The sequence below is a fragment of the Sphaerodactylus townsendi genome, linkage group LG16, assembly GCF_021028975.2.
Source record: "Sphaerodactylus townsendi isolate TG3544 linkage group LG16, MPM_Stown_v2.3, whole genome shotgun sequence".
In the NCBI taxonomy this organism is placed as follows: domain Eukaryota; kingdom Metazoa; phylum Chordata; class Lepidosauria; order Squamata; family Sphaerodactylidae; genus Sphaerodactylus; species Sphaerodactylus townsendi.
This window is the reverse complement of record NC_059440.1, coordinates 18,757,923-18,771,172: the sequence shown is the minus strand read 5'-3', so window position 1 is coordinate 18,771,172 and position 13,250 is coordinate 18,757,923. Positions and strand designations below refer to the sequence as shown.

The following is a 13,250-nucleotide window of genomic DNA, read 5'->3' as shown; positions in this document are numbered from 1 at the left end:
GGTCTAAATCCAAACTCTTCTTCTGGTCCCATGCCGCGCCCCAAGGAAAAGCTGTTGGCAAGAGCGGCTTTGCTCCTGCAGTCCTCCAAACCCGGCATCAACCGGCGGAAATGTCTTGGGGATCGCGTGGAAGGAGGGCGAGAGGACAGCCGCAGCTCCGAAACGTGCCCTCGCCTGTGCGCTAGGGCGCTGCAAGCGGAGCGGGCGAGGCGCTCCCGGGCAAGCTGAGCATTAGCCTTGATCTGGCGCGCCTGGGCGGGGGGGGGGGGGCTCCGTGGGCCCCGCCCCCGAGGGGGTGTGTCCCTGGGGCTCTGGACCCGCCCCCAGGGGTGTAGCAGAGCCGCGGCGGCGGCGCGCCAGAGCACAGTACCGGCCGGGGCTGGGGCGCATGGCGGGCAGGCGAGCAGCGGTGCGCGCTGGCGCGGCGGCGGCGGCAGCTCAACTAGCGGAGGATCGCGGGCGGGCCGGTGCGATGCGGTGAAGCGGGCAGGCATGGCGGCGCCCCCGGGTGTGGTGCGGGCGGCGGCGGCGCTGCTGTGCCAGCTGGTGGTGGCCGGCTCCACGCTGGAGATGCTGGGCGGCGCCGGGTACGAGGCGGAGCGCGGCCGGGGCGGCGGGCGCTGCCAGCCCATCACCATCCCCATGTGCCAGGGCATCGGCTACAACCTGACCCGCATGCCCAACCTGCTGGGCCACGAGGACCAGGCCGAGGCGGCGCTCAAGCTGCAGGAGTTCGCCCCGCTGGTGGCCTACGGCTGCCACGGCCACCTGCGCTTCTTCCTGTGCTCGCTCTACGCGCCCATGTGCACCGACCAGGTGTCCAGCAGCATCCCCGCCTGCCGGCCCATGTGCGAGCAGGCCCGGCAGCGCTGCGCCCCCATCATGGAGCACTTCCACTTTGGCTGGCCGGACTCCCTCGACTGCTCCCGCTTGCCCACCAAAAACGACCCCCACGCCCTGTGCATGGAGGCGCCTGAGAACGCCACCACCGCCGAGCCGCACCGGGGCCAGGGCATGCTGCCCGTGGCGCCCAGGGCCCGGCCCGCGGCTGGCGAAGGCCGCCCTGGCCCTGGCGCCGTGGGTGCTTGCAGCAATGCCGACAAGTTCCAGTATGTGGAGAAGAGCCTCTCGTGCGCGCCCCGGTGCTCCCCCGGCGTGGACGTGTACTGGTCACGGGAGGACAAGGACTTTGCTTTCATCTGGATGGCCGTCTGGGCCACGCTGTGCTTCTTCTCCACCGCCTTCACCGTCCTCACCTTCCTGCTGGACCCGCACCGCTTCCAGTATCCCGAGCGGCCCATCATCTTCCTCTCCATGTGCTACAACGTGTACTCGGTGGCCTTCATCATCCGCTCGGTGGCCGGGGCGGAGAACATCGCTTGCGACCGGGAGAACGGCCAACTGTACATCATCCAGGAAGGGCTTGAAAGCACCGGCTGCACCATCGTCTTCCTCATCCTCTACTACTTCGGCATGGCCAGCTCCCTTTGGTGGGTCATCTTGACCTTGACGTGGTTCTTGGCTGCCGGCAAGAAATGGGGCCACGAAGCCATCGAAGCCCACAGCAGTTACTTCCACATGGCCGCTTGGGGCATCCCGGCCATGAAGACCATCGTCATCCTCACCATGAGGAAGGTGGCGGGCGACGAGCTCACGGGGCTGTGCTACGTGGGGAGCATGGACGTCAACGCCCTGACGGGCTTCGTCCTCATCCCGCTCTCTTGCTACCTGGTGATCGGCACGTCCTTCATCCTGACGGGCTTCGTCGCCCTCTTCCACATCCGCAAGATCATGAAGACCGGCGGCACCAACACGGAGAAACTGGAGAAGCTCATGGTCAAGATCGGGGTCTTCTCCATCCTGTACACTGTGCCAGCCACCTGCGTCATCGTCTGCTACTTCTACGAGCGGCTGAACATGGATTATTGGAACCTTCGGGCCTTGGAGCACGGATGCTTAACCGACCGGCGCGGCGTGGACTGTTCCTTGGGCTCTTCGGTGCCCACGGTGGCCATCTTCATGCTCAAGATCTTCATGTCTTTGGTGGTGGGCATCACCAGCGGGGTCTGGGTGTGGAGTTCCAAGACTCTTCAGACGTGGCAGAGCTTGTGCAATAGGAAACTGGGGGTGAGGACTAGGGGAAAGCCCTGCAGCGGGGTGACCTGCCCCGGAGCCCACTGCCACTACAAAGCTCCGACGGTCATGCTGCACATGACCAAAACAGACCCTTACCTGGACAACCCGACGCATGTCTGAAAGCAGGACAAACCCTACAGGGTCATCTCTGAGGCGCAAGGGAAGATCTTGATTTCCCAGGATCTGCTTCTTGGAGCAGGTGTGAACAGACGCAAACAAGGCAATAACGGGAACAGAGAGTGGGAGGTGATGGGAAAGTGGTAGTGGTTGCTGCATGCAGGCGCCTGGGTCGGGGGACTCCTCTGTGACGACTTTGTCGAGGGGACCCCAAAGATGACACTTAGCCAAGAGACTGAACCCTCCTGCGCTGTCCTGCCCCCCTCCTGTCGCTGTCTTTCCTAACAACGTCATTTCGGGTGTCTCGGCTGCCAAAATCCCGTAACTTTCCTCATGTTTTATTATGGAGGTGGGAGAGGATTTGTCCAAGTTTATTTAATTCTGTAATTTATTTTAGATTTTTTTTAAAAAAAAATGAAAAATCATTAGCTGGAAGAAATGGGAAAAAAACACAAAAATATTCCAATAAACCCTGCCTGTGTTATTTCAACAGAGGTTGATGCTGTTTGCAGGAATTCGAGAGGCTTTGGAAACAGCTGTTCCGACAGGCGTGGGGGAGGGGGGGGCGAAGACTAGAGGGCAGCCCTGGGGGGGAGGGCTAAAGCCCCTTTTCTCCAGCACTAACAATAATGCCTAGGCCTTAGGCAACAGGTTAGCCCTTTGGCGGGCGGCACAGCTTTCCATCCTAGATGGTGGGAATGATTGCACAAGTTGTTATGAGCAGTTGAGGCCAAGGGCAGAAGCTCTCAAAAATATTTTTAGCCTTGCTAGAGTGTGACAAAGTAGAACTGGCTGTGCCAAGTCAGTCTGAGCCATCCCACATACACCCGGACACACGCTTGGCCCCCCCCCCCCCCAGTTACTGCCAGCACTCTGACCTTCAGCCTGGTATGTTGCTGGGATCCAGGTTGGCAGCTGCCAGGCCTTGCGGTCCCGAACAGCTGTCTGGGGCTTTGCCCGGCCTGGCCTCGGGGTGCTGATGGAGGTGTCATCCTGGGGTGACTTGTTTCGCTCTCTGTATATGTCCAGGACTGGAAGGGAGACTCTCGGCGCTTTGCTGAAGGACTGTCCAAAGCCGATTGGGAGGGAGGGCGTGGGCATCTTGGATGTGCCCAGCTGTGATCTGAGTGGCACGCCTGGGTTACTGCCGGCACGCTGCAAAGCAAGCAAACGGCAAACTCGGACAAAGTGAGGGAGGGCGTTTGGCCAGCGGTCCAGCGTGCGTCTGCGCTTGGAGTGTTGGCCCCGTGATCAGAGCTTCGAGGCCGGGGCCAGAATCCGTTCGCAGCCAAGATGGAGCCAGGCAGCACCTCAGCCATGATGCGCTCGGGACGCTCTTCGCAACCGGTTGGGGGTGGGGGAGAACCTTGCATCTGTCCCCTTGCTCTCTGGTTGCTGCTTAAGAGCTAATACCTCCCCCCCCCAGTTTTTCCCTAGAGTACTCCTGGCCTGTTGCCAGGAAGGAGCCAGCTGCTGAGTGGGTATTTGTGTGTGTGTGTGTGTGTCGGGGACTATTTGGGAGCAAAGAGGCCAGGCCTGGCTTCATCCCTCGCTTGCCTGCCGGTTCTCCTTGGCTGGGTCAGTCGTTCAGCTCCGAGTGCTGACTTTGGCACTCTCTTCCCTCACCCCCAAGCCTGCCAGGAGCCAGGCCTTCCCACAGGCAGGCGGATGAATAATCCTTTCCATTCCTCCCCCCCCTTCCAGGTGATTTGTTCTAATGCCTCCTGGCGCTGGAGTTTCTGCAAACGCCGATAGCCTCTAGGAAGGCTTGAGAGAGACCCTTGGCTGTTTGAGGCATCCCCTACCCAAAAAGGATGGAGCAATGGAGAAAAAGATGTGTGTGTGAAGGTTTGCTGGAACTCTCTGGTGACAGAATTGCAGCTTTTCTTTTTACATCTTTGCTTTCAGGTTCAGTTTAATTCTGTTGTACAATCCAAGGGAGAGGAGAGAGATGGGGAGCAGAGAAAACCTTAGAGCAGTGGTGGCGAACCTATGACACGGGTGCCAGAGGTGGCACTCAGAGCCCTCTCTGTGGGCACACGCAGAGTCGTCCCCCACACACCCAGGCTGGCCTGAGCCACTGGGCTCAATTATTAGCATTAAATCTAAGACCTAGTTTTGGGGAAGCAGTGTAGGTAACCCTGTTAAGCGCTGTTAAACCTCACAGATTTTCCTGTGAAGAACTACAGCACGATCCTTTACCTGGGAGTATGCTCAGTTGCTGGCAATGGGGCTTGCTTCTGAGTAAACCCTCCTAGGGTCGTGATTCACCCATTGGAAGAGTTGCATGGTTGCTTCAAAACAAAACCACCAAGCTTACTCCCGAGTAACGCACACCTTGGAGTCAACCGTTTTTTCTAAACTAAAACCTCAGTATTCAGGTTAAATTGCCGTGTTGGCACTTTGCGATATATAAGTGGGTTTTGGGTTGCAGTTTGGGCACTTGGTCTCGAAAAGGTTCGCCATCACTGCCTTAGAGTCACAAGGCTGAAGTAGACTCTGGCTGTTGTCTTGGGGGTGTTTTAGGCTGCTCCTGCTTTTAGGATGGCCTGTGATGGTCCAACTATGAATCTGTGATGTGTTGGGATCTCCAAACAGGGCTGGAGCAGCCCAGAGCATAAGCCTTGTTCACAAGTTACAGTGTACACTTGATTATTCTTTATATGTGCCTTGAGTAATTCCTGTGTGACAGTCGACATGAATGCAGGTAAACCTGGGATACTAATCCCATGTTTATCTAGGCCAGTGATGGCGAACCTTTTCGAGGCCGAGTGCCCACATTGCATCCCAAAACCCACTTATTTATCACAAAGTGCCAACACGGCAATTTAACCTGAATACTGAGGTTTTGGTTCAGAAAAAATGATTGTCTCCGAGGTGCATGTTACTCAGGAGTAAGCTTGGTGAAGCAACTGTGCAACGCTTCGAATGGGTGAATCACAACCGTAGGAGGGTTTACTCAGAAGCAAGCCCCATTGCCAGCAACCGAGCTTTACACCCAGGTAAAGAATCGTGCCCAGGCTAGCCTAGATATGTGTGTGTGTGTGTGGGGGGGATTTTCCACCCCACTCCCACATGACGAACTCTGTTTGCACGTGCCCACAGAAAGGGCTCTGAGTGCCACCTCTGGCACCCGTGCCATAGGTTCACCACCACTGATCTAGGCGCTGGTCCTTGGTTTCATTTATCAAGTGAACGTACATTGGCTCTTTCTTACAGACAGACGTACAGGCAGGATGTGTGCACACTCAGCGTTAACATAGGAACAGGGTTACATTCTCCCCGATCACATTTCTGCCAGGGAATTCCAAGATTTCCTGGAATATTCTGAGCGAAAAAACTACTTACCGTATATTCTGTCCACCTGAGAGGCCAGCATGATGTAATGGTTAAGGTGTTGGATTTGGATCTGGGAAATCCAGGTTCGAATCTGTACTCTGCCATGGGAGCTTGCTGGGTGACCTGGGGCCAGCAATGTTTGGATGGGAAACCTAGGGGCAAGATGCGGAGACGGGCAATGGCAAACCACCTCTGTTGGTCTCTTGCCTTGAAAACCCTACAGGGTTGCCCGAAGTCAGTTGTCACTTGCGGCAAACAAACAAAACATTGTATTGTCGAAGGCTTTCACGGCCGGATTCAACTGGTGCTGGTGGGTTTTCCGGGCTGTGTGGCCGTGGTCTGGTGGATCTTGTTCCAAGATTCACCAGACCATGGCCACACAGCCTGGAAAACCCACCAGAACCAAACAAAACATTGCCCAATGTGTTGTCGAAGGCTTTCACGGCTGGGTTTGCTAGTGTGTTTTGTGTTTTTTGGGTTGGATGGCCATGTTCCAGTAGCATTTTTTTTCCTGATTTGTTTAGTGGTCCGCAGTACAGAGGTGCATCGAGAGAAAGAAGCGTGTTATTAATATTGTAAATCCAGAAGTGTTAAAGCTAGCACACTGGACACAGTATGTAACACACTTCTCTCTGCGATGCACCTCTGAAGATGCCGGCCACAGAGGCAGGCAAAACGTTAGGAACAAGATCCACCAGACCACGGCCACACAGCCCAGAAAACCCACAACAATCAGTTGCATCCGGCCGTGAAAGCCTTTGACAAAACACCCACCATCATCATCCTCAGCTTTACTCAGTGTTGTTTAAAACACTCCTCCATCTTCCTCTAGGCGAGAGGGTGGGGGTTGGGAGGGGCCTCACAAGTGAAATAGCTTCGGGCCTCTTCATCTGACTCCGGCACTGGTTACCTGCGAAACTTTTGTACAATTCAATGCTTTTTGGGGAGCTTGTCTTGGCAGGGAGTGATCTCTCGTTGGCCTGAGGCTTTGGAGCAGCGCCAGAGCTGTGAACGGAGGTGGGGTGTCCATCAAAGCCTCCGAAGGTACCTCAGCTGCTCAGCCGTAGGCCGCACGATCTCCACCTGGCCTCGCGTTTGGAGATTTCGCTTTGCCCACCAGCTGTGCTTTCAACACATGGCAATCAGATAGCAGGAAAGCAATTAAGGGCAAGGCATGGCCGGGGCGTCCCCGCCTGGCCCTTGGCAGGGGAGATCTGAGGGCAAGTTCTTCTGAGGCAGTGCCAGCGACACCTGCGAGAGGTGACATTTCTGGGAAGACCAGGAAGAGGTCCCCGATCTGCAAGATGGCTTATTGCTATTTGCTGACCTGCAGAATGTGGAGGGAGAGATCTGATGACATCAATAGGTTTTCGATTTTCAAAAGCTGCTTCTTCGGTCTCTCCCCCCCCCCCCCCCCCCCCGTTATCTCTACTGCGCATAAGAATCTGAGCCCTTCTGTTTGCACCTTCTTATCACCCGGTCCGCATCTGCTGCTATCAAACCGGAGTGAGAAACATCAAAGGGAAACTCTTCCCCCCACCCCTCAATGCCCAGTGCCCCAGGTGATAGCTGATAATGGGGAGTTTCCTTTTGTTTTCTTAGTCAAGCAAGTGGGAAACTTATCTGCTGACCAAATGGTCCCAAAGGCACACCCCCTACCTGGCTCTCAGGTGGAGCCACTCAGGTGCGTGTGTGGCGAGGGGGGTGGGTGCGCAATGAATTGTTTCTGTCCTTGTGCATCCTACCCCATCCAGAGGTAGAAATGGGGAATTCCTGCAGGTTGAGGGCTCAGTTCCCCTCCCCGCATTTCCCTCTTAGGGGTATTTCCAGCAAAAGTTGCTCACTTCGCCATACTTGGTCCTCCGGATTGATTTGAGCCAATGTTTAATGTGGCTCCTGCCAGCTCAGTCCTAGAACTCGTTTCCAATGGCTGAAGCTTGACCCTGAGTATGTGCAAAGTGTCCTTCCCTTGCTGCTGAGAAATTATAACTCCCCCCCCAAATTATGCAACCTCTAGGCAGTCTTCACCCGCACCCCCCTGAAGAAGACCAGCATCTTGGCCTGCCTTGTGCTGGCCTTGTTTAACTAGAAGCATTCGATTGCCTTTTCCCTTCCTCCTGGATCAGGGAGCCCACCTTTACCTGAGCTGCTTTCCTGTTTCCAGGGCCTCGGCCAGTCTGAAGCAGCCACAGCTTGGAAGCTGCAATAAGGCTTGGAATTCTGGAATCCATCCGGGAAGTCATCGGCTGGGCTTCCCATAGAAAAAAATGACATTCTCTCCCCCCACCTCCAAGCACCGCCGGTCCTATGAAAGGCAGGCACAGCTGTCCTGGCCGCTCTCTAAACAAGTGTTTCGTGGGTCACTCTCTCCAAGCCCAGCTCTCCCTCTGCTTGTCTTGTAGCTGCGTTTTGGATGTTCTTTCCACCCCATCCGCTTTGCTAGGGCCCCCTCTTGCCCCACGCATCTCAAGGAAGTCCAGGGCTTCCCAGGACGAGTCACTGGGCCTTTCCAAGTGTGCCCAAAGGGCTTCAGCCGGACTGTGTGCTCCTCAGCAACCAGTAGGTACTGTTAATTTGTATGGATTTAAAAAAAAAACTTTTGGGCAACATGTTGAAAAAGAATAGGAAGGTACATTTGCAAATCTGGGGCCTTCTTCTCACTCTGGCCCTTCCTTTGTAGTGGCCATCTGGCTTTTCCTGCCCTCCTTTGGTCACCTTGCCATCTGAGATCCAGTCTCGCTACAACCAGGTAGTTGGTAAGGAAGTTGGACTAGCATGCAGAAGACCCAGGTTTGAGTTGCCACTCTGCTGTGGAAGCAATGAGCTTGGGCCAGATACGATCAGCCTAAACGGCACCATGAAGAACAACGTCGTAAGCGGCTTTGTGTCCTCACTGGAGAGAAAAGTGGGGTATAAATTCCCTAAGTTTAAAAAAATAAATAAACATCTCTTCCTGCTTTTATTGTGCTGCATCTCCAGCTAGCGTGGCTTTACCTCCATCTCTTCTCCCATAGAGCTCAAAGCGGTGCACAGGATTCTCCCTTCTCTGGTTTATCAACACAACAATTCTGTAAGGTAGGTTAGGCTGGAAGAATTAACTAGGGAGTTTCATGGCTCTGTGGGGGGGGGGGGGGGGGGTTGATGCTAGTTTGAGACTTCGCTACCTGTGCTCTCTGGCCCCCGTGAATTTTGCAAGGGAGCTTTACAGGATCTGCATTGCCCAACTGAAATGGAAACATCGAGTTGCCAGATCTTAGCTAGGCCGGGGGCTCATTTCGCTACCCGTCTGCAAATGGTCCATTGCCTTTTCAAGGGTCTGTTTCATGCCTTGCACTCCACTGGAGAACCAGTCCATTGAGGTAAGTATTGTCCACTCAGGAAGGCAGCTGCAACCTAGGGTTTCAGGCAGAGGTTTGACTCTTTCACATCCCCTACTGCCTTCATCGTTTTAACTGAAGATTCCAGGAACCTGCATGCAAGCAGATGCTGTCATGGATAAAGTCATGGGTGGGGAGGGGGGGGCACAGTTTTAAAGTTGAGGTCATCCTCTGCCGTTTCCAAAACTTGCAAACATTCATCTCTGCAAGGAGGCCGGAGCCAATGGAGAAGCCCCTAAATCAGGGGAGTCAAACTCGGGGACCTCCAGATGTTAATGAACTACAATTCCCATCAGTCCCTCCCAGCATGAGCATTGGCTATGCTGGCAAGGGCTGATGGGAATTGTGGTTCATGAACATCTGGAGGTCCCCGAGTTTGACCCCTGTGCCCTAAATAAAGAAGCCTCCCTGACAATTGGAGGAGGTTGGCTATGACTGCTGGTTGGCACAAGACAGGCCCTTTGCACAGGCTCAGAGAGGTCTTCAAATGCTTTTTGCACAGCCCAGAGCCTGCCTCATTGTTCACCTGGAAGCGAGTGGAATCCCACACCTCCTCGCTGCCGTTTAAGAGGCCACACGGAGAGCCAGTGTGGTGTAGTGGTTAAAGTGCCAGACTAGGACCTGAGAAACCCAGACTCAGACCCCCGCTCTGCCATGGAAACTGGCTGAGTGATCTTGGGCCAATCGCAGACTCAGCCTTGACCCCAGGCGTGTATTTGGTTGAGAGACCTCCAAGGAATCCTAGGGGGTCATGCAGAGGCGGGCAGTGACAACCAACCTCCAAAAATAATCTCTTGCCTTGAAAACCCTGTAGGGTCATCATAAGTCAACCGCAACTCGACTGTCAACACACACACAAAGCAGCCACGTACAGCATACCCACAATGCTGTTGGCAGCCACAAGGATCCCTGGCTTTTTTGATGCAGGTCTGGAGCTCTGGATTACGGTGGTTACATTGTGGGGCTCCATTGCGGAAACTGGCTAAGCCTTTCCCCATTGTCTGTTATGCCCACAGAAGCTGAATGGCAGAATCCTTTTGTTCTGCTCTAATACCCATTAGCGATGGCAGCTTCGGTCTGGTTTGTATTGCTTCATGTCCCATTGGTTTAGGCTCCCTGTCTCCTCACTGAGCGGTGTTATTTTAGGCTTGGTATACAGCTTTGGATATTTTACATAAGGTGGCACTGAACAGGAAGTTCTCCTTAATTCAGCCACAAATAAATTTTCTGGCTTGAATAAATCATGCCGTGTTAATATCTCTGCACCAGATGGAACTGCTTTGCGTGAAGGGGGGTGGGGGGGAAGGGACAAAGTTATTACTGAGGTTCCTCCATCCACCACCCTTAGTTTTTGAAATAGTCCTGAGGGCTAGAAACCTGCAGGCGTCACACAGAATATATGCAGAACTCCCTGAGAGCAGGAATATCAGGGCCTGGTTCGGTGTTTGGTTCCATTTTTAGAATCTAAACTCTCAATGAGCGGAGTCTTTTATACCTAGAAGATCGTCACATATACCTAGAAGATTGTTTGTGTCTAGCTGGAACCTCGCTCCTCTTGGGCATAACCAAAAACATGGAACAGAAAGAGAGGCAGGGGACTAGCTCAACAATCAGGCCAGGATGCCCTCCCATGCAAGGCTCCACCAGAAGAGTTTGGATTTATATCCCCCTTCCCTCCTGTAAGGAGACTCAAAAGGGCTTAGAAGCTCCTTTTCTCTTCCTCTCTCCACAACAGACACCTTGTGGGGTGGGTGGGGCTGAGAGAGCTCCAAAGAAATGTGACTCGCCCAAGGTCACCCAGCTGGCGTGTGTGGGGAGTGTGCAAGCTAATCTGGTTCCCCAGATAAGCCTCCACAGCTCAAGTGGCAAAGCGGGGGAATCAAACCCGGTTCTCCAGATTAGAGTGCACTTGCTCTTAACCACTACACCACGCTGGGCGCCTGGTGGACACTGTTTGAAAATCAGGTGTGCTGAGCACCACATGTGGGAGAGTGGGTTAGGGTAGCAGCCCCAGCTGGACCCTCTAAAGTAGCAAGGCCCAGTCTGGCATCCAGCTGGTCCTAACGGAGCCACTGAGACCACTGTCTAAGTGGCTCTGATATGAAAATGCATCCAGAGAGCTCTGCCTCCCACAGCCACTCATCCTGAGCTCCTAGAACAAGAGGTTCCCGGCAAGAGAGGATGCAGCTGGGGTTGGGGGCTAGAGGGGCAGCCATGGAGATGGGCAGTCTGTTCTCCCCCTCTGCCCTCATCCTTAAGATACAAAACTGCTACTCAACTCCTCCTTTCCCTTACACTGAAACCACATCGAGTACTTCTGAATCCTGTCCGCTCCCCAAGTTCAAATTTCGATATTAGGCGATTAAGTGAACCCTGGAGTCCAGCAGCAAATAAGTAAGTGGTAGAACGTAGGAGTTTTTGCATGAGGAAGAGGCACAAAAATACCCTTCTCCCAACTTTTGGGCCAGTAGTCTCCAACTGTGCTCAGGAAGATGCCCAGAAAAAACCCCTTCATTCACGTACCAGGCAGCTGCACCTTTTATGTTCACACGGCGTGGCTCAGAATCCCACGATCTCCTGTTGCACCATCAGCCCAGATCCTGCCTTCTCCTCGTCCGCTGTGCAAGCCACGTGCTTGGCAGGAATACGCCTGCTCACTTTCCCATTGTGAGAGATTAGATGTCTCCCAGCTGAGCTTACAAACTAGTTTGACAAGGAGCCAAATCTTTTACAGAGCCGAACAGTTTGCGTATCGCACAGCACTGAAAAATACTTCCGACCACCACAATGGAACAGGAACTTGACAGCTCTTGCTGATGTTTGCAAATCAGGTGTGTTTCACCAGCAGGCACATCTGAAGTACACAATGGCCCCACCACGCGCACAGCTCAGTGGTGCATTCTTCAAAAGTGATAGTATCTTAGGGCCAATTCTTCCATTACAAAGTTGACAGCTCTGTGGCTGGAGTTCCGTGCAGTGGGAGGTAAGTTTTAAGTCTTCACCCACCCCCCAATGCTGTTTTCCCCGATTTGAAATGTGTGAACCAATAACTGCAAGTCTCTCCAACAGGACAAAAAAAAAAACCAGGTCCGGGTACACTTCAGTGCAAGAAAGCTGCAGAAATGCTTAAACCCCACTCTTACCTCTATTTCCTCAAGATTTACTGCCCCCGCCCCGTCCAACTGGGGTTGAGTTCTACAGGAAGAGATTCCACCTAAACATTAGGAAGAACTTTCTGACTGTCAGGGCTGTTCGATAGTGGAATTCACTGCCTCGGAGAATGGGGGAGGTTTTTAAACAGAGGCTGGATGAACATATGTTAGGAGTGCTTTGACTGTGTGTTCCTGCACCGAAGGGAGTTGGACTTGATGGCCCTTGTGGTCTCTTCCAACTCTATGTTTCCCAGCATCCCAGGCATTTCTACCTTCATATCCAGTAGATCCTGTAACATGTGAATCAGTCCTTCAATGGGTGGAGAGAAAGGCTCAGGCCCTGGCCTCTAGAGCATCTTGTACAGCAAGTATTGAAGGACTCTATGCCTAAGAGCTGCTTGAGGACAGTAAATTGGATTAAACAGGGCAACTGAGTCAGGCAGTTCCACACATTCAGACAGCAACATGCTTGCACTTGCAGAATGACCAACAAACCACCCCTTCTTCCTGTGTTGTCTTCTCAAAAGAACCCTTTGGCCTCTGCTGCCCCCTGCTGACACCTCTTCCACGAAGTTGCTCTGATAGAAAACATCTACAGGGAGCACAAAGGGGCCTAAACAGCTGATGTGGGTTCATCTAAGAAGCAAGGGGACAGCTAAGAAAGTGTGCCCTGCCTTTATGATTATAGCTGGTCACTGGCATTAATTCTGTACGTACAGCCAGTTATCTCTATGGCAGCAGAAGAGACAGAGTGACTCTAGGTTACCTGTAAAATGATGAGAACTGTCCCCCTTACAGCCCGGCGTGGAAGAACAGGATAGGAAATTAGAAGCGTTCTACAAACAATGTGATTTTTTGTTATTGCTGACCTTCGGGCTGCAGCTGTATTGACAAATGTACTGGACTCCGCTTCTTAACTTCTCCGCGTTTTAGAATCACCACAAGCAAATGAGCACGAACAAGGAAACTGTGAGACTCCCGCCTGCCTGCTTCCCAGGTTGTTTCACTGAAGCTCATTTTTGTAAACCAACTCCGGTTCAGATCTTGAGCAATAATTCCAGCTCCGGGAGAGAGGTGGTGGTGGAGAAGAGAAACCCAGCAAGGCACAGAGGCAGGCAGATGAATCGGG

At 53.5% G+C, this 13,250-nt stretch overlaps 1 protein-coding gene across 1 annotated transcript; it reads left to right on the top strand.

The window, feature by feature from the left end:
- Positions 1-349: 349 nt before the first annotated feature.
- FZD9 (frizzled class receptor 9) lies at positions 350-2,743 on the top strand. The gene has a single exon (XM_048519553.1). It carries the CDS (start codon positions 493-495, stop codon positions 2,254-2,256), a length of 1,764 nt encoding a protein of 587 aa, XP_048375510.1. The 5' UTR covers positions 350-492; the 3' UTR covers positions 2,257-2,743.
- The last annotated feature ends 10,507 nt before the right edge of the window (positions 2,744-13,250 follow it).

Excerpts from the sequence above, each read along its gene's own strand:
- FZD9 (XM_048519553.1), top strand. The coding sequence starts at position 493 with ATGGCGGCGCCCCCGGGTGTGGTGCGGGCGGCGGCGGCGCTGCTGTGC.